Genomic DNA, 20780 nt, shown 5'->3' with positions numbered 1-20780 from the left:
TCAACATGCAGCACACAGTGCATGGAAGGAGGGGAGGTGGGACAGGGATGCAAACCCAGTGGAGGAGTCCTGCTGGGAGAGCAGCAACTCCCAGCTCCAGCTCAGCTCCTGGGAGGTTCAGCACAGCAGCTCTGTCACACACACCCCTGCCCTGCGGGACCCCTGTGCCTCCTGAAGGGCTCCAGAGACACTCAATGACCACACTGAGTAAACGGGCTGCTCCTGGAGCCTTCTCCTGAGGGTCGTGGGATTCTCCTCCAGAAGGCACCAACAGCTACAGCAAGGAAGAGTGCAAGACTATAGATATTTTAAATTCACCTCTTAGCCAACAGTATTTCCAGACATGGGCTGCATTCTTTATTTCTTACATATTTCTCAAACTTACCTTGATGCAGTCCAATGAGAAAACCCAGAACTAGCAGAGCCAGCTTGGCAAGCAGACACACGCACATCACCCAGTTCTTTCATTTTTGGGCAGGCAGGGTATCAAAAAGCAAGCCCAAACCACCTACATTTAACAGCCTTCCACACTCAGAAGAAAAAAGGAGCTGAGCAGGGTGGACTTGTCTCAGCTACAGACATGTTGCCTGCAAACATGTTGTCTTATGACTACTAAACCAGAAAATAATTTACAACGGCATCCCATTCCTTCATTTTGAATGGAGCATCTCACATAAAGAGAAAGGATCTGGCTAAGGCACACCACATGTCTTACATTTCATAATCACATAATTGGCATTTGTGTATCACACTGGGTCACATGCCAGAGACACTCAAAAAGGTTTGGACCCTTCCAAGTCATCTCCAGTGCCTTCTTCCCTGCAGTATCCCATGGCAAGGTAGGATGCCTGTACACCAGCATCTCCATTTCTTGTAGAAATAAAAACTCAGGAAAGAAAGAGAATACTGGTGAAAATCTGTATCTGAACATCACTTGAATGCCCAAGAGATTGATGAAATTTACTTAATTTTACAATCTGTATGACATAGGTAAAAAAATATAACTCTGCAGCTAGGAAATACTCAGATCTCAGCCACCTGAGAAAGAAATATTCTTGGACTGTAGAATACAAATACAGAACAATAGGAGTGGGCTGGAAAATGATTGTTTACTGAACTTGAATCTTGCAAAGTAAAGGGAAAAAACCTTGACTCCAATGTAAGAACACCTCAACATCTTCACTGAGTGTCACAGCATAACTCATGGATTGTATCACATCCCTGAAAGAACTTTTTCTAACAGTAATTTTTCAATTTTACATGATGGATGAAGACACACAGAGGTTCCAGGAAGCTTGCTGTGCTGAGCAGTGGGTTGAGGGAAGAGGCAAGGAGGTTTGTCCCAGCAGCACCTCTAAGTACCCAGGCACATTGTGTTAGCTTAGAACACACAGAATTTTTATCTGTTACCATTACAGCCGTAAGGCTGTGGGGCAAAGAGGGTTCAAACACACTTGGATCCTTGAGATGGGTCCTGTATTGTTTCAAAATGTGCTACACCTGTCCCGTCCGCTTCGAACGCTCATATTCAGCTAAAATATCTAACAGCTGGCTTAAGAGCACCAGCTCTCCACCCATCTGAGATCCCTCCACCACCTCCAGAACAGAGCCCTCCATCCTGGTTTTCATGCTGCTTTCAGAGCTCCCCCAAGCCCTGGAACCAGACTGTGAGGTTCTGACATACACCTACGCAGAATCAGTAGAGCTGGAGGGAAAAAATCCCCACAAACCAAAAAGTGGGCAAACGAGAAAGAATAAAATTTTGGAGCACAAAAGCTTCTGCATGCCACTTGGCCTGTCAAAGGGTAAGAAAAAACCTCTTTTCTCTTTTTGGGTAAACTTGTGTTAATTGCTGGAGGTGCTGTCCAGGAAGAAACATGGATGAAAGCTTGATGGGGGAATTAAAATCTTGATTTAACTAATTAGCATTAGGGGATTAGTGCATTTCCAGACAGAAAAAAGTTACACATATGGACTGCTTTTGCTGTTTTCAGAGGCTTTCATTCACCCTGCTCTAAACAAATACTTTGCTTTAAGAAGCTGGATTGTTGGGTAGTCCTTTTGTTGGTCCTGAAGATAAGTAGATACAGGTGCTGAACATAAAATCAGCTTTGGTGAGGTATCTACAGTCATTACACAACCAACAGAAAATTTTGTGTTTCCACACCAGGCAACAAGACAAGGGTGTAGGGCTGACATTGAACCAGCTCAAAAGTGGACCAAGAATGCAGTTACTCTATTAAATCTGAAAAAGCCCCTTTTAATTTTATTCCACGTTTGAATTGAAACTGTTGGTTTGTCTTTTTTCCCCACCAATCTCCTACTTTTTCAAGACATGCAAGATTCAAGACATGCAAGCAATGCCTGTTTGCCTGTTCTAAAGAAAGATATCAACCCTTAATACATAAATGTTGTTATATACATTCATATACACCTATAAACACACACAAACACAGTGAGAAAAGCTGGTGCTGGGAGAATGCAACGCTCCTCTCTCTCTTTCAGCCACGTTAACTCTAAACACGGTCCTGGACTGGGAAATGAGAAACACCAAGAAAATTATGGGCTTGTTAAAAACTGCCTCTCACAGAACTGGACTGAAGTTTAGCTAAAATCCACAACTGAATCACAAAGGCAGGAAGAACATGAAAACATTTCCATTTCGAGGCTGCAGAATACACAGCAACTACTTTGCCAAGTTGCACTGTTGGTCCCTTTAATCTCCTTTCTTGGTTCCTTTCACAACACCCTCGGAATGCCTCAGAATAAGGTGTCGGGAAGCCTGAGGCACATCTGACACTGCCATGGGTTAGGTTTCCCTACACTTCCCTCAATTAGTTTTTCACTTGTGCCCTGAATTACTGAGGATTTCCAATGTTTGTGCTGAGCATTAAGTGCCTGTGCTCACTTCAGCCCACAACCATTTGCAGAAGGCAAAGCTCTCTGTAAAAACACACCACACCAGAGAGCCCCTCTAATTATGCCTTGCCCATTGAATGTGTACACTGTGCAAAGAGAAATTAAACAGAAACTAATACCAAAACACTTCCACAAGCTCTGTGTGTTTCCCTGCGGCTGCAGCTGATCATCCCCACTGCTGCTGTATCAGGGAGCCCCTTATGCACGACTTGCTCTCTGAAATATGGAACAGGTACTCCCACAAGCTGCTGCAGGCATGACCCTGCATTTTCAAACGCATTTATTTGGCTCACAGCCCAAGTATTGAAACCACAGAGTCCTTTTTTGACTTTTTGAAGTATTTCGTAAGAGTTTTTCTAGATAGTGATATGAATGAAAAACTGCTCAATGCACTTACATTGTTTTACAGGAAAAATACTTGTGGTTTTATGACAAGAAAGCCTTCTCTTATTTGTAGGTTTTTTCCCCTAAATGAGTAAACCCACCCAGAACTGGAGACTGACACTGGGCAACTTCTATCTTTCTTTTTTTTTTCTTCTAGCTTGGAATTATTTATTATATACTTACAGGTCTGTTTGGGGAATATGGGTAACATTTTAAAAACAACTTCTTTTAATTAATGGATTTCATAGGAATACATCTGCATCCAATACTCCAGTCTGGTTTTGCTTCTAATCATCTATTTAGGATAATCTCTGAAATCATTCTACGTAATTTTTTCATTCACTGTTTGTATGTTTCCCAGCTATGTCCCACCAGTTTGGACATACTTTTTGTCTTGCATCTTTGAAGCATAAGATAGTTTTATTTGCAGTTTGCTTATTCGGGTTTTGCTGCATTATAGTACCTCATATTATTTCTAAAATTATTCTGAAGTATATATAACTAGGTTTGTGAATGCACATGCCTACACATAATGGTCTTGTGAAAGTAAACATCATTCCTTTATGAAGAATCAGAAGTACATTTAGCAAAATTAGAAGTGACACTGGATTTGAGGAGCTGCATCAGAAGTCGGGAACACCAACGTGTTTTACCTTTCAGATCTGTTCGTCAAGCCCATTACCATCACCAGAGGCACATTTCCAAACTTCCAACACTGCTTTTCATCTCTTGATCAGAAGATCTCCTTCATCTTTTCCGGCTTCGTATTTTTGTTAACTGACTGTCCTGTGTGCAAGCTCTGTGTGTTTATTTGTTGATCATGTACTTCTACTCAACCTACATTTGTATTATTTTACAATGTGCATACTAACACACAGGGAAACCAAATTACTCGGGCTGGAACATATGCCTTTTAGTTTTTAAAACATCACCTTTATGTACATGCATCCTTTCCAAATTCAAATTTCAAGGAATATTAGACAATAAACAATTAAAGGAGTCAAACAGTTCAAGAGACACACAATTGGAGTCATAACCTTCACTTCCAGGCGGGCTTCAGATTTGGCAAGGGAGCTTCATTATTCCTATTCTTCTGATAGACCTGATGAAATTTCAGTAACTCCCTCACACTCCAAGCACTCAAACACCTGCACCTCCACTCAAAGGCTGACCCAAACAGGAGCCATCCAAGGCTGGCCCTCACTCTTTGAGGGTTAACTGGGAGAACAACATAAATAACATATCTAACATGGAGAAATCAGGTGAGGCTGTGGTTTCTCAAATCCTGCTGTTGCTGCTACAGGGGTCTGATAAAGCAGCACAACTTTTGAAGAGCATCAGGTGGCAGACTCGCCCCGATCCTCACAAGTCCCCCCAGTATTTATGACACAATCACACACCCTGCCAGCTGCCTGATCCACTCTGCCCCAGCACTGTCAAGAACAACGTATTTATTAAGGAATTACACTTCCAGTTCTCCAGTATCTTACTCAGAAAGCACAACCCCTCCCAAGGAAAGGAACACAGGCTACAGTTTGCTACTGACACTGCTGGAATTTTTTCCTAACCTCTAAAACAGGTTTTCAAGACTAAAATCCAACACTTTTTTACAAACATTAAGGTGTTTATCACAGAAAACATAGGCAGTATTTTACTTTCTTCTACTATTTGTAAAAATGGTTAATTCCAGCAGTGGAACATTCTTATTAACTTTCTGAACTCATTATATCTATATAAAAATGCACCTGCTAGTAACAAGACATTATCAATAGCAATATAAAAATAAAACTGCATGCACTGGAATTTACATATACTGGTAACTCTTTAGTACTGATTACTTATTGCTTCTGTATTTTCAAGACACTGCATTCTTCCTATGAAAATTAGAGTGGTTTGGTCTGAAGGTGAAATCTCTCCCAAGACTCAGAGGCATTGGAAACAAAATGGAAATAATGTAATGCACAGGGCATTGAGTACTCACTAACTTCTTAAATTTCTTCTTCACGATGGAAATTTCTTTCAAAGACAGTATTTTATTTTGGAATAGGTGAAAGGAAGAAAAGAAATAGTCAAGCCTAAGTAGCAAGTTAGGAATTCACTGGCAATGTAGACCTGGTCGATCCCATTAAGAGTCTGGAGTTAACATCAAGGATTGTACTTCAACCAGACCCACACCACCTCCAAAAACCACCAAGACATAAGTCCAAAGTCAGATTTAAAGCCTAAAAAGGACAGGATAAAGCAGCACATGAAATCAATGAACAGACAAGCTAAACAATCCTCACTATCCACAACCGAGAAACTATACCTGCCACAGGAAATGTGACTTCTGAAATCTGGATTTCCTCAATTGTAATTTTCAATTGATACTTGCACAGGAAACAAAGCAGGGTAAAAAAAAAGTGTGGTGTCATAGTGTTCTTTCACAGGTGGCTCCAGCTTAAAAATAAACCCTCAAAAACTCTGGTACTCTTGCCCAAAGATTGAGAGAACTCTGGAAAGCCTAGAGAAAAAAATGGGCAAAATAAATTATATTGATTTGAATTTTTGTTCTTTTATCACAAACTAGGCAGGTTTTCCTAGAGAGAATATGTGTATGTCAAAGCTGAGTGCAGCTGGGGCTTGGAGGAGCCAAAGGCCGGTCCACAGGAGGCTCAGGTCACTCTGGGCACAGGGAATGGAGGGGCAAAGGGAGAGGGAAAGGAAGCACTTCAGGGACAGAAACACCTTCAGAACAGAAAGGGAAGGAGCCAACATTATCTGTCAAGAAAAAGTAATGTCAGCTCAGTTTGGTTCACGTGGGAGAGTGGGCAATGGGAAAGGAGGAGCAGGTGGAAGTTAGAATATTAGCTTTTGACTCTTAGCCTGTCACATGATGCCTGCCTCAGCAAACATTTTCAATAAATGAAAAATGAGGGTACAACAACAAAATAAAGGAATGATAGAAGAGTCACTAACAGCATGTTTCTACAGAAGAGAGAACATTTCAGGAAAGCTCCTCCTACCCTAAGCCAACTCCACTAAAAGACTTTCATTAATGAGTGGTATGTAGAAATACAGAAGTGTACGTGACAAATCAGGAAAGATTACAAGCCCTTCTGGGGACAGGAAAAGAATAATGAAAGTTAATAACAGAAAATTCAATACAGGCAAATGTGCAGTACCATGCTCAGGACTAAGAAATCAAAGACACAAATATGGAATGGGGAATAATTGGCAAGGCAGCTGTGCTGCAAAAAGAACCTGGAGGGCGTGTGACTGCAAAAATGGATTATTTAAAAAACAAAAAAAAACAAACCCCCCCCAAACAAACAAACAACTACCCCCCAACAATAACAACAATAAACATGCAAGTGTTCCAGGGAGCATTAGCAGCATTGTTTTATCCGTATTATGTCAAATGAGAGGTAATTATTTCATTCTGCTCTGAATACGCTACTAACAATATGGAGAAAACACAAACAGTCCGGAGGCAGGAACCACAGAAGGTGTGAAAGGGAAAAAAAAATGACCCACCACAAAAATGTTCAGTCTATTTTTATATTTGATGGAAAGTGAAAAGCTAGGACTCTATGGTCTAGACTACTGCTGTATTTCAGTTTCTTAGAAAGGGACATTTTATGTTCTCACCTGTTCCCTTCCTGGAACCAGAAGTGAGAAATACCTCAAAGACTAGAGAAGCATGAGCAGAGGTCATCAAGATTTCTGGATTAACACATTTGTTTGTATCGAGGATGATTTTCTCTCAGGAACTGCAACAACACCTGCCCACTGCCTGAACAACCTGATGTTAAGGGTCAGCAGCTCAACTGAGCAGAAAAAAACCCCTCAGCCTGTGACTCAGTCTGGACCAGCACTCCTTCCTGGAATGTTTGTTCACCAAAAAAAGCAGGAAACAAGTGGTCCTAACCTCAAGCAACACAGGTGGAAGGCTCTGTAGACGTAGCTCCTGAACACTGATGGAGAAAAAATGTCATCTGGTTTTGCCCAAAGGAGCCTTAGCAGAAAATTCTTAAAAACTCAAACCACACGAGGCTGTGCAGGGCAGCGACCCTTCCATGAAGGGTCTCTGCTCAATCAGCCACCCCAAACCACAGAACCACACATTTGTGAGTCTCCTTCCCTAAGAACAGCAGCCGTGGAGAGGCCCTGCTGCAGGTGAGTCTGCAGCTCTCCACCCTGGATAACTGTGAGTGCATCTTCCAGTCTGAAGTGTATTCACAAGACAGATAGCAGTTTCACAAAAACACTACATTTCTTCAAGTTCCTTTGGCATCTCCAACTGTGGCAAGAGAGACAGTGGAAGCTGTCTATATGCATTTCTGGTGTATGTGATACTCCAAAAAAGAAAAAAAAAATAAAAATTCAGGGCTGCATAGCTCAAACTGGGCACCCAATAACCAATAAACATTTTTGTCTTTTACTTTTCTGCATCTTAGTGCCACTTCCAAACTGGCTGTCGGTCAGGAGTGGCTTGATGCCTATTTTTAGAGGTGAGGCTCAGACACTGTGGAGCTGGGCACCAAAAAAACAACACAATCTTCCTGTAGGAACAGCCGTATTATGAAACAGCAAGGCAGCCATAAGGCACAAACCGCAAGACAGCAAAATAGCAAATTATCAAATAGCTGCTCATTACCAAAACAATGCTCTTCCCTGCACAATAAAAACCCCAGAGCTTTTTTTTTTTTTCCCTAAAAGGAAAAAGAAAAAAAAAACAAACCAAAAAACAGTGAACATGCAAATGAGGGCAAAGTGAGAAATATGTTCAGTGTATATCTGCATTTTCCAAGTTAAGAGAACATTTCTGGGAATGCAAGTACAGCACCCAGACACTGCAGAGACACACTGTTCCAGCTGCTTCTGAATGGCAAATCCTAGCCTTCCCTCCCGGGGCTCTGACATCCCTGAGACACAGCTCCAAGACTGCCACACACCCCTCAGTCAGCTGCCATCTATCTCATAGGTGTGGGTCGGTTTTACTGTGGAGACAACAAATTTTACACCCCTGCTCTCTCAAGTCCTTCCTGGCAGCAAAGGAATGGTTATTTCCCAGCACCTGGAGGGACAGAATGTTCCTCCTAACTCAACAAAAGCCTCCCACTTCCTGACCTGCCTCCTGGCTGTCCTGGCTCTGTGCCCTCTCACCAGGTCTGTGTCCCTGGTCCAGATGCTGCGTGCTCCTCCCAGACCCCGATTCCAGGGCTGGTTCTCTTATGGAGCAATTCTCTGCCTCCCCTCTCCAGACTGGCCATTTCCATCCCCTGTGTCCTGGCACCTCACAGCTGCAGGCTCCAGCTGCTCACATCTCCACTTTCCTTCCCACCCAGCCCCAATTTTCCTCCCCTCTGATCCCAGGATCTGCTGCCTCCCAGCGAAGATGAAATATTCAGCGATTACAGTCAGTAAGCCCTAAGCATATGCAAATGGATCTTTTTGAAAAGCCTTGTATCCTGGCTAAATTCAGATGCTTTGTCATGCAAATGGAAGAAAGACACATCTCTGGAATCAAATCTGTCATCCTTTTCTTTTTCAACCAGATTTCAAGTGTTTCTAACAAGAGGGGTATCATTGGTCCTCCATGGCAAAAGTTGAGAAAACTTTTAGAACATTGGAAAAGACGTATTGCCTCTGCCCAATTTTCAAATCGGGCCACATTTCAACCAAACTTGTACACACAAAAAAGGTTAAATAAATCAGCACAAGGCTTAAATATTGCACTGTAATTTTTCCACCCAAACAGTGGAAGTTTGGCAAAGCTACTAAAATCTTGGCTGCTTTAATACCTGTGACAGGATCATATGCCTGTAATTTACGCAGAATTAATTTCTTCTGTGTACCTGTTTAATCGGAATGGCAGCACATACATTACCTGAAACGTTGTCATGTGCTCCTAAGGCACCTGTGCAGAGTAAGGGAGCACCTGAAGAACGTGCCAATAATATATACTGATAAATAGCTTCTGTTTCCAGAGCCCTTCCCTCTGCAGAGTTTATTATAAGGTATATTCTTCTGAAACACCTCATGTTCACAGACTCCATGAGCAGCACAATTGCAACTTTTACAAGTCAGACCTGATTAATGAATGTCAAGCCCAAACTTTCTAAAAGAGGCAGGATTAAACTAACGGATTTATCTTGAAAAAGAGAGGAGGAAAAAAACATTAATTTATCTTTTACCACCAGGAACTTCAAAAACTAGCTGGCCATTTCCCAGGGAGGAGTAGCAAACTCATCACTGAAGCCAGTTAATTTTTTATCTGAATCTTATTTTTATGTACCTTACAAACATTGCAGTGGAAAAAGGTGACCTAACTGTGTAAATTCATGCAATGCAATCTTTTCAAATCTGAGGGAAAAAAGAAACCATGAAAAAAGAAACCCAAAGAACTCCACTCATACAAAGAAACTGTACATACAAACAGCAGACCTCTCAAAACAGACCTGAAAAGAAACAATATTTTGATAAGGCATCCTTTTATAACAAATTAAGTCACAGTCTCTAGTCATTCACTTAGCTTTTAACCTAAATATGATTGTCTGCCAAGCCCCAAAAAGGTTAATGGCTTCTTGGGAAGAGGACTAGTTTGGAAGACCACTGGAATATGAAGAAAGCTGAATTCAAAACACATATTCCCACCAGAATTTAGTTTTCCTTGTATGTTTTTTTAGAACTGCTTTTCTACAGCATATATATTTTCAACTTGAAGCATTATTTGTATATAAACAGATAGTTGCATTTGCAAATGGAACTTGTGTGCTCTGGTCCCTTTTTTTTTTGTTTTTCTCAAAGATTAGAAGTTTACAGAGTTTCACCATTCAGTGAAGAGTTGGCAGGTCCAAGATCCTAATCTGAAATAGTCCTGTTTTAATGAATAAGGAGGGGGGGGAAGATTGTTCACAGTTGCTTTGAAGAGATAACAACAGAGGACTCGTGGATACTTTCTAGTCATTTTTCCTTTGACAATGTAGTCAGGTCTGAGGTGGTAGCGGCACAGCAGTGTGGTGAAGAGCTACTGTATAATATATTATTAACTGTATATTATTATACAGTACTGTATAATATACAACTTTTCCATCCTTGAGCAATTGGGATGGACAGAGCCCGAAATTAAGGCACAGCTGTTCCAGAGTGAGAGGAAGGCGCACAAAGACTTTTGTGATTTTTGTCTCCTCACCTTCCTCACGGCATCGTGTGCCCTCACCTCCAGTGTCTCACCCAGTTGTGCTGCGCTGCATCTCTCTGGCACAAAATTCGGTATTGTTGCCCCCCAATTCACCCACCCACACCTCACACGTGTTGTGAAGCTAAATAACACAGGCGGTTTATCCCAGAGGTCAAGCAGAAGGGACAAAGAGAGGGACCACAAAACAAATGCCATCTTGGAACTGAGAATTTGCCAAGGGCTATTACAAATGGCAGGCAGAATTTGTTCGTTTTTATAGTAATTACATAACCTCAAAGGACACAAACACTGAATGCAGCACACAGCAAGACACCGTGCTACAAGACACACTTGGCACTGGGTTAGCTCTGTGAAATATATCACAACAAATATCACAAACAGCAGCTGAACAACACACATCTTTTCCACACTTGGTAAATAAGCTTTTCACACCCTGGTCCTCTCACTGGCACACGTCCTCATGGGAACAGAGACACGGTCCACATAATCAAGCCATTAAAAACTGAGGGAGTGTAATTTTTTTTTTTAAAAAAAATATTTCCTCAATTACTAAAAGTGTATTTTGGAGATTGGTTGTTGGCTACGTATTTCAGGCACTTAAAATCTTGAGGAGACATGCCAGCGTTCAGTTGAATATTCTGTTCTAAAAACTTTGATATTAAACATAATTACAATCCCACTCTTCCTGATTAAATAAGTACTTATTGTATCAGTCAAACATATGTATTTTTCTCTGTGGTTTCCAAAATAGCACAATCTCAAGCAGCAGTCAGAGCTATATTTTTGTAGAGATATGTAATTGGACAGTTGCTTCTTTCAGAGCAGACACAAACTCATGCATTACCTTGGGACAAGCACTGCATGGCTGTGCAACAATGTCCTAAGAGGAAAAAACAAATTCAATCACAGTTTTTTGGATGTCAGGAAGAAAGCATATGGAAATGGTAAGGATGTGATCTGATCAGAAAGAAGGAATTTTAACAGATTAAATACCAAAAAAATTTGAATGTAGACTATACCTAATGGTATTCTACATCATAAAGCGAGTCTCGAAGCTCTTCTATTTTATTTTTTCTTTTTTTTCCCCACTGGAGGAAGGAGGAGGGGGGAGAAAGAGGATGCTTCTAACTCCCAGCTGAGTTCAATTGTAAGTAGATGCGGCCACGAAGTTTCTGAGCTGTCAGGTCCACGATCTAAAGACAAACCATTTCGGTGTTTTGCATAAAATAATTTACACGTGAGGAGCCCACATCTCCAGCTGTTAGCTCCAAGTGGGAGACAACGTGTATTTAAATCGAACAGCACCATCTAGCAGGTCCTCACAACTTTACTTAGGAGGGCAGTTGCTACTTGGCAGTAAGTCAGCAGGGCAAGCTTGCCCTGAAAATTATTAAGCATTTTCAGAGCGGACGAAATATTAGGTGTTTCACAGCACCTTTATGAACCCCGAAGAAAAATAAGGTACAGTAAAAGAATACGGCTGAAAACCATTTAAAGTTTCAGCTCCGCGACCAGAGCACTTGTGTGTGCGGCTTGTAGTGGGTAGCTTTGGCAAGGCAGAATTAAAACAACATGATCTTCATCTGATCCGACGCACAGCAGCCCTATGGATTTGTTTTTAGTCCCACTGTGAGATCCCACTGTGCCCTTCAGTGATTTACCGAGTGTATTGACAAACACCAGCAACCGTGTAGCACGAGGAAATGGTTTAATTCCCTAATTTCGCTAAGACAAATAAACAGTGCTTCCACTAGGCGGTTAAGCAATTATTTTTAAAATTATCCCTCCACTGGAACTAAGAAGCGCCACTAGTTGATCAGATTTCAGAGCCCAAGTTGTGTCTCCCGCTCCATCTCAGCAATTAACGCTTCCCGTCAGGGCTGCCTCCGTCTCCCTCCACTTTCCCGTGGCAAAGTTAGGTGTGAAATTGCCAAACGCCTTGAATTCCCCCTACCACCTCCCTCTCCTGTAGAAACGGAGATGCCTGGCCTGCTGCTGTTGCAGGGAAGCGTGCATGCCAGCCTCTGGAATTAGGAAGTCTTTAAAAAAAAAAAAAATTTAAAAAAGCAAACAACAAAAAACCCCACCAAAAAAAAAACCAACGAACAAAAAAAACCCAAACAAAACAAAAAATAAAAACGCACGAAAAGAACTGACCCAACATTTTAAAAAAAAAAATTATTAAAGAATTAAAAAAACCCAAATGAAACCATCAAACCCCAAATTCCTAAACTCTCATACACACCACACACACAAAGGAAAAACACCCCAAAAAAACACCAAAAAAATCCGAAAACTTTTAGGTGAAGGTTCAAGACAAGCTGCCTGAAGGGAAACTCCTCGGCCGTGCCCGGAGCGCAGATCCCGGTGGGTGCTGAACCCGCGCTGGAGCGATGCGATTTTCTCAAGGGAGAGGTGCGAACGTGGTCTGTGGACGGAGCTCTCCGGACCCCCTCAGCAGCCTTACCCCAACCTTCCCACCTCCGCTACTCTTCGTCCCCCTCCTCCTCCTCCTCCTCCTCGCACGGGCTTTTCCTCCCCCTCCAGCCCCGCCGTGCCAAACCGGCCTCGGTCTCGCCAAGTCAGGACAACTTGAGGAGACGCCGTCCGTTCCCCAAATCCCGGGTTTCGCTCCCCGTTTCCCCGGCGGTGCGCGGCTTGCGGGCACCCCCAGCCCTCCCCGTCGGGCAGCGGGCAGGAGGACGCCGGAGCGCGGCTCGGCCGGGCGGCTCGTGCGCAATCAGAAATAAAGAAATTAACAAGAGAGCGGCATGAGTTTGGGCAGGCGGCGGGAGCCCGGGCGGGGGGCGCGGTGCCCGCTCCCCTTTGTGCGGCGGGGCGGCCGCGGAGCCCCCCGAGAGCGAACAATGGGGGGCCGCGGCAAAAGTTGCGAGGCGGCGAGTTGGGACGCGGCCGCGGCCCCCTGCCCGGGCTCTTTGTTAGCGGAGGGGTCCCGGCACCTTGCGCCGCCGGGCTGCCAGGCGGGCACGGCCGGGCAGCGTCCCGGGCGGGCCGTGGGGACACCACCGCCGCCCCCCCGGCAGCTCGGACGCCGCGTCCCGGCGCGGGGACCCCTCGCAGCCGGAGCGAGCGAGCCGGCGGTGCCGCGGGCCGGGCGGCGGGAGCGCCGCAAAGTTTGTGAGGGGGCCGCGCGCGCGGGGCCGGCGGGGCGGGCGGGCACTCACTTCTCGCGGGCCTGGCTGTCGGACGGGACGCTGCTGTTGCTCTTGCCTTTGCCGTACATGCCTGCGGAGAAGCTCCCGACTGTCACGCACCTGTCAACCCATCACCGCCTCCCCGGGACCGGCCCCGTCGCCACGGTGACGGGCGCCACACGCGCCCGCCATTGGCCGGGCCCGCCCCCGGCGCGGTGATGGACGGGGCGCGCATCCGGCCGGGCGCGGCCCCGCCCCCCCCCGCGCGAGGGGGAATTAGAAACGGTTCGAGAAGGATTTTAAACAACCGGCTGTTCCCGGCGCCCGCCGCGCCCCCCGCCGCCGCGCCGCCGAGCGCGCCGGAGAGACGCAAACTGCGGACCGGACTCGCGGAGCCGCGGCACGGGCCCGGCCGCGCCGGAGCGGGAGCAGCGCCGGCCCGCCGGAGCCCGCCGGAGGACGCGCCGCTCCCGCAGCCGGGCCCCGGAACCGGCCCCGAGCGCACCCACGGGGGGCTCTTCACACCTCTCACCCCCAGGGGAACGGACATCCCCCCAGCCGCGGCGGAGAGCGAGAGCCGGGACCGGGATGGTGGTGGGGAGGAAACATTTCCTGAAGCAGAGCAGCGTGCCTTAGAGTAGCTTAAAATTTTTTTTAAAAAAATTAAATTTAAAAAAATAAAAAAAATAAAAATAAAAACCACCCACGGTCTGAATAAAATTTAAGGAAATGTGTTGGGTTTTTAATAATTATTTTTTTTAGTTATACGGCAATAATTGCGTGCTCCGCAGAGAGGGGAGAGACAGAGAGCAGCCACTGGGGCCATTTGTTACATGATTTCTCCTTTTTTTTTTTTTAAGTCCCCGGAGCTCTGGAATTTTTCCCCTCTTCCTCCTCAACCACAGTCCCGAATTTTGCAGATATTGACGCCTGCCTGTGTCTAAACTACGGCTAACCTTGTTAACCCACTCCCCTGTGTGACCCGTGGGAGGAGGGCTTTCAGTATTTTGATGTTTTAAGTGTTTAATGCCAAGCCCTTTTTTTTTATTTATTTCTCTTTTTTTATTTTTTTTATTTTTTTTTTTGAGTCAAATGCACCCAACATCTATGTCCCAGTCGTGTTGGCAGGCAAATGTCGGGAACAAGCAGGGCCACGAAAAGCCCGACCAAAATTCGGGCAGGGAAGTTGTGCCAGGCGTAGACCACCAGCATCTGTTTATCATTGTTGGAGCTGCAAGGGGAAAAAAACATCCTCTGGATTCTGAGCTGCCGGAGCGAAGGGAATGGTTGGTGAGGTGAAACTGGGGAGGGGAGGATTAGGAGAGTATTAATGAGCGGCTGGAACAAATTAGCGAGGGAGTAGCAGAGACAACAGGAAGGAGTGCGAGAGGCTGGAGGATCCGAGGTGCTTGTGGCAGTTCCCTGCCCGGCGTGGGATGTGTGTGCTCTAGGAACCCGCCGCAATAATTCATCGCATTAAAGCAGACGGCAACAAAAGCCATTTTGTGACAAAGTTGGTTGTCTTGGGCTTTCACCCCACGATATGAATTTTTTTAAAAAAAATAATATTTATTTGTTTATTTATTTAATTTTTATTAACAGCGAGAGAGTGTGGTTGGAGTGGATTTGGGGAAAGAAGTAAATCAGGCTGACAACATTTGCCCTGGCTGGGACCGAGGCTCCTGCTCCCGAGTTACACCCGGGAAACCAGAGGAAGCGGGTTATGGTGTGAGGAGAAAGTGGGAAAGGGGAAAAAGAGGGAGGAAGGAGTGAGTGGAAGGGAAGGAGAAGCCGGCAGAGGAAATGAAGGATGAGGAAGCCAAGGATGCGAAAACGAGGACGCAAAGGAAAAGCTCAGTGCGCGGTGAATTTGGGGGCTAAAAGGGGGATAAGACCAGGGAGAGAACTGAGAAAACACCGCAGGGAGGACCAAAGGGACACTTTTTGCTCGCGTTGGGGCACAGTGATCCTCACACGCGTCGTGCCCCGGAGTTGAGGTGGCGGCCGGACTGGGCTGGTGGCACTCGGGGCGAGCACGGACAGCAGGACACAGGGGCACAGACACAGAGCCAGGACACAGAACAAAGAAGGGCTCGGGTTGTGGGTGAAGAAGAAGGTTGCTGAGGAATGGAAAGGAACGGAGTGAATGCGGACATCCTTGGTCAGTCGGGGATTTGGGTACCGATCACTCAGAGCAGAACTTGCACCCGAATGTTTCCTTGCCCTTGGGGAAGGGCCGGGCTCGCCCGTCAGACACGAGTGACTCCTCTCCAAGGCTCTGCCCCCGTGGTGTCAGCAGGGCTTTCACACGGAACTGATAGCGGTGGCGAAATCCTTCCCGGGCAGGACAATCCTCCAAACCTCTCGTTTTGTTCAGTGGTTTTGGTTGATTTGTTTGTGGTTTAAGGGTGGGGGGTATTTCCAGGAGGCGGCTGTGTCAGTGTTGCCTCAGGGCTGTAAGGGGAGAATTTTCCTTCTTGAGAAGAACAATGTCGAGGTGTTTCCTAAAGATGTGATGGTCAGATAGCTGTAATGTCCTTTGGATAGGCATCCCAGGACGGGACTTTCGCAGCTGAAAATGCTTTGTTCCCGTTTTTCACGTGATTTATTTGCATCCCTGTGGTTTATTTTGGCCTGAAGGACCGCCAAACGGGTTGTGTGCTCGCAGATCGAATTGTGATTTGGGGCAGAGCAGGATGAACGTGGGGAGGGAGGGGAAGGGCCCTGGGACACCAGCAGGACGGCCCCGGTAAATATAAAATGTTACGTGTTAAAACTCATTCTCTTCACAGGCCTGCCTCCCAAGCCACCATTAACATTCAGGTGATGACTTTGTAATTTTGCTTGGAGATCCTTGGGTGGAAATTGCAGAAACGGTGCTAACCCTTATTTATCCCATTTTGTGTGAAAAGCGGAGCACAGAGGGGAGCGAGGACGCTGCGGGGAATGCCACCCCCGCCTTGGGAGGAACCAACAAAACCCGATGGCAAAAGCTAGCTTAGCAAGGAGGTAAATCCAGGCTGAAAACCACCCGAGCACTGTGCCCAAGTTGGGCGCGTCAGAAATGCTTGCTCTGGAGGTGATGCACGTCCCAGCCCCGCGCACCCCTGCCCTTGCTCCAGTCATTCCGAGCACAAACACCGCTCTCAGCAGGAGCAGTGGCATCTCAGGAGGCCAGCGCTGTAATTAATGAGATTTGAGGCGCAAACACTGAGGCAGAATTCGAGTTGCCAATATCAGAAATGAAGATCCAGCCTTTGTTACAAAAGGGGATGAGGGGTGGCAGTACTTTAAAGCTTCTCAGTCCGACACTGGAAAGGAATTCACAATGTATTTTTAGAGTGTTATAAAAATCTCTTACATAATGCTGATTAATTCTTCGGTTTTAGGGAAGAGCACTGAGCTTTGTGTATGAGTGTTGACCAGCTAAGCCACTGAAAAGGGCTGGTTTGGGCTGGATTTTGGGGGTTTTTTCCCCCCTTAACTTTTTCTTCTATAGGGAAAGCTGCAATTATTCAATTATTACAGGATTTTGCTTTTGTTTGGGCGTGTATGAATATTATTCTGGAAACTGTGTCTTATTCTTGGAAGTCTTTATCATTTTAAAACATATGTTATGTTATATCACCCTGTCTGAGATACAGGATAGCTCCAAACCGGGTGGGGTTTTTTTTTCCCCCCTCTCTCTTGCTGCAGCTAGTTACGGTATGGATTAATGTTAAGGATATCTGCAGTGAAACATGAAACATTGCTTGTGTGGCTGTGCCAGACTGACTTAAACAATGTCACATTACAGGACCACAGTTTTACTGATACAGTAATATGTACAATTACTTTGTGTTTCTGCCCATTCTGTTGATCCTCCAAAATCATTGATTAATCTAACTGGCAGGTTTCACACAGCCCTTAACAAAGGGCTATTCAGGAAATTAAGTCAGTAAATGCTACTCCCTTATTTTACTTCCAGTTATCTATACTTATTGCTGCGTAGCTGGGAAGATTTTTTGGGCAAGATATCATGGGAGAGAGACGCTTTTGTTTAGTCTTTTTCAACAGATACGTGACCGAGGCAGCTTTGAAGCCTTTTCTGAGGAATCCTTCGTCCTTCTGTAGAATGTTTAATCTTCCTGTGGAGTGTCTAACTATGAGACTCGTTCTGCAGACTTTCATTCTTGTGCCATACAGATGAGCAGGGGTTGCTCAGGTGATTGAACGAGTCCTAAATCATTACTGGAGAATGGAGAGAGCAGGAACGCCTAGGTCAGAACAAAAATCTTTATTTGCCCCTCTTTTCCAGCAGGGAGGGGAAAAAAAAACACCCCAAAAGTAATTATAGCTCAGGGGTAGGGAGGGATAATCCTTGTGGGTCCCTTCCAGCTTGAGATACTCTGTGACTCTAGGTCTCAAGGAAAGGTTTACCAATAACCCAACAACCCCTTGCCCTTTCTGCTTCCAGCAGGAGCCACAACTCCCTCCAGTCTGCACAGAAGGAGCCAGGATGATTTTGTCACACAGTTCACCCATGAAGGGACCAGAGACAGCAGAAATGTCATCAGCTTGGAAGCAAAACTTGCTAAGAACAAATCTTCCACGGGTTTATTGCTCCTGCTGGCTGGCTGTGCTGTGCCTGTTCACACACGTGCAGTTCACCACGGGAAAATTATCTGTACAGGGCACCCTGTGCCACACGGTCTGAGCCTTACAATGGAAAAAACCACTCGTTTGTGTGTACTGGTTTCCTCCACGACTTCTTTTTCTGGTGTTTGATGTGGTTTCAGGCCTCCCTGGTGCTGTTTCCACTGGAGGAACTGTCACAGCCTCTCTCACACACACAGACACTCGTGTGTGCGCCTTTGGTGCTGGCAAAGGGTTGAGCTCATTCTGCCTCTCATGAAGAAAAGTTCAAAACCAGTCTTCCTCTTCTCCCCAGTCAAGTATTTTTACTTCTAGAATGGGATTTGGTGCTTTCTTTGGTGAAATGTATTTGATAACTGGGTTATAATTATGTCTAGATATGCATAAACACCCTTTAGCATCTCCGTGATTTCATTGGTTAGCTGGTTGTTTTAAGCCATTTGATGGAAATTGTATTTTACCAGACAACCCAGTCCGTGGGGGAAAAAAGAAGTATGAAAAAAGTACATTGCCTTCGATATTAATCATTTGAAGGATAGCTGAAAGTCACCATTGCTGGCGCAGCGATGTGTCACATCAAGAATGTGTCTCCTTGTGCTGTGTGTGGCAATAAACAGAGGAAAAACAGCATGAAAACTGGGGATACAGGTGGATGTGAGGCTAAATGGGACCCCAATCCTGCATGGAGCTCCACATGGGCTGATCCGTCTCTGCGTGATGTGGGTGCAGGGATTTGTGACAAAGGGCTTTGCTGCTCTACTGCCTTGGCTGCAATTTTCAGCAGTTAGTGCTGTGCTTAAAAAAAACAAAAAACAAAAAACAGCCCAGCCAGAAATCACATTAGCAGCATCAAAATTGCTTTTATTTTCAGGGTCAGTACCCTCAGCAATATGGTGCAGGAAAAGGTTGATCCCAGCACGGAGTTGCTGATAATTCCCGAGTTGGTTTGACATATGCAGGCTGCTGTCGACTTCAACAGGCTTATTTAACACATTTGTTTCTTTTGGGTTTAGGATTAGCCAAAATGCAATTTTGTGGAGCTGCACTGAGGAGGTTGCCTGCAGTGGGCTGTGGGCCTGGCAGGACTCAGGCTGCACAAGGATGACAGCAGAAAGTCTTCCCCTTTAGCCTGGAGTTAACCATGGATAGGGCAAATAACCTCTTCAGAGCACTCAAGATTTTTACATTTATTAAAGCCTGCTCATAAAAAAGAGACTCCAAAGCAAGCAGTGGCGCTCAGAGTGAAGATCTGGGAAAATAAATGGCCAAAGCTATCGCACTGTGACAGCTTTGGCAAACCTTTGCACAGTTTTATAAAACAAACACCCGTGATGTTCTATTCTCTGGGTAGGTCTTTGCGTTAGAAGTTCATACCTGACTCAGAAGAAGAATAAAATGGTTCTCTCTCTCTCTCTCTCCACATATTTACTGAGCACATACTGGTGAATTAAGTGCCATGCCCGTGCTGTGCCACATCAGCCACGCTGTCAGCGCGTCCAGCCCCTCCGCAGCTTTCCTGCCTTCATCGGTGTGTGCAAACCACAGAGGATGGATGGAGCTCTGGGGGCTTAATGTCCCAGGGAGCTAACTTATCTGGATCTCAAGAATCACAGAAAATGAAGCAATTGTCTGTGGGCTTGCTCTGCTTTTTGAACAAAAGTGGTGTGAGAGTGCATCAGTGGGCCCTGATAACCGAGTGTCCCCCGCCGGTTTTCCACACCAAGATTTCAGCTCCTTCTGCTTTTTGTGAACCATCCGAGGTCTTCATGTTTGGATAAGAGTGCATGGAAAACTTGAGAGGATTTCAGTGTTTTTGGACCCCAAGGAGGGGGTGGTGACGATAAAAAGCACTGGCACATGTCAAGTCAAAGAGGTACCGGGTCTGGCTGATGGTTTAACAGCTGGCCCAGAGCAGTGTGAAAAGGCAGAAAGGAAATCACAGCACTGTCCATTAATTTATGCTTATGTATGTTTTGTTTCTCTCAACACACACACACGTGATATTGTTCATATATATTGTTCATCTGGTAAGGAAGAAATAAAAAAAGAAATTGATACCAGTCTGCATATGCGTTCAAAAGCTTAGCAAATTCTCCGAGCTCTGCTGGGGATCAGATTTCACCAAACTGCAATAAAAAATTCCTTTTTTACCTTGTCTTTGTGTGTTCTGAGGTGGGTTTGTAAGGTTTGAATTACTGGGTAATAACCAAGAAGTCTCCTTTTCATGGGCCTGCAGCTGGGAAATGGACAGTTTAATATTAATGGAAAGAACAAACTCTTCTCCTTTCTCCCTCCTTTCTTCTCTGCAGTTCTGCTTCATCATTTCCTTTTCTGAGGTCCCTGTCCTGAAACTGCCTTTGTGGAAACCCAGGATGAGCTACAAACCAGGAGTAGAGCCCAATTTTTATAATTTTTCACTTAATGACTGCAGCAGGAGTCAAATGACACCAACTTGTGAACATTTAGGGTGGAAAAAATCCACTTCACTGACGCATCTGCAA

At 45.2% G+C, this 20780-nt stretch overlaps 1 protein-coding gene and 1 long non-coding RNA gene across 6 annotated transcripts in view; one reads left to right on the top strand and one right to left on the bottom strand.

Moving 5' to 3' along the window:
* Positions 1 to 13848, bottom strand: part of SSBP2 (single stranded DNA binding protein 2) — a 137165-nt gene extending 123317 nt beyond the window's left edge. For all 5 annotated transcript variants that reach the window (XM_015652850.3, XM_033520412.1, XM_015652852.3 and 2 more), the window contains exon 1: positions 13675 to 13848. In XM_015652850.3, the coding sequence (XP_015508336.1) occupies positions 13675 to 13733 (59 nt within the window). In that variant the 5' untranslated portion in view covers positions 13734 to 13848. The remainder of the gene's footprint in view (positions 1 to 13674) is intronic.
* An 893-nt stretch (positions 13849 to 14741) lies between these two features.
* Positions 14742 to 20434, top strand: LOC107215739. Its single transcript, XR_001525226.3, has 2 exons — positions 14742 to 16653; positions 17701 to 20434. It is a non-coding gene; the product is annotated as an uncharacterized LOC107215739 (long non-coding RNA).
* The last annotated feature ends 346 nt before the right edge of the window (positions 20435 to 20780 follow it).

This window comes from Parus major, chromosome Z, assembly GCF_001522545.3.
Source record: "Parus major isolate Abel chromosome Z, Parus_major1.1, whole genome shotgun sequence".
In the NCBI taxonomy this organism is placed as follows: Eukaryota; Metazoa; Chordata; class Aves; order Passeriformes; family Paridae; genus Parus; species Parus major.
Note: the sequence above shows the minus strand (reverse complement) of the source record. Positions and strands in the feature narration are given on the sequence as shown.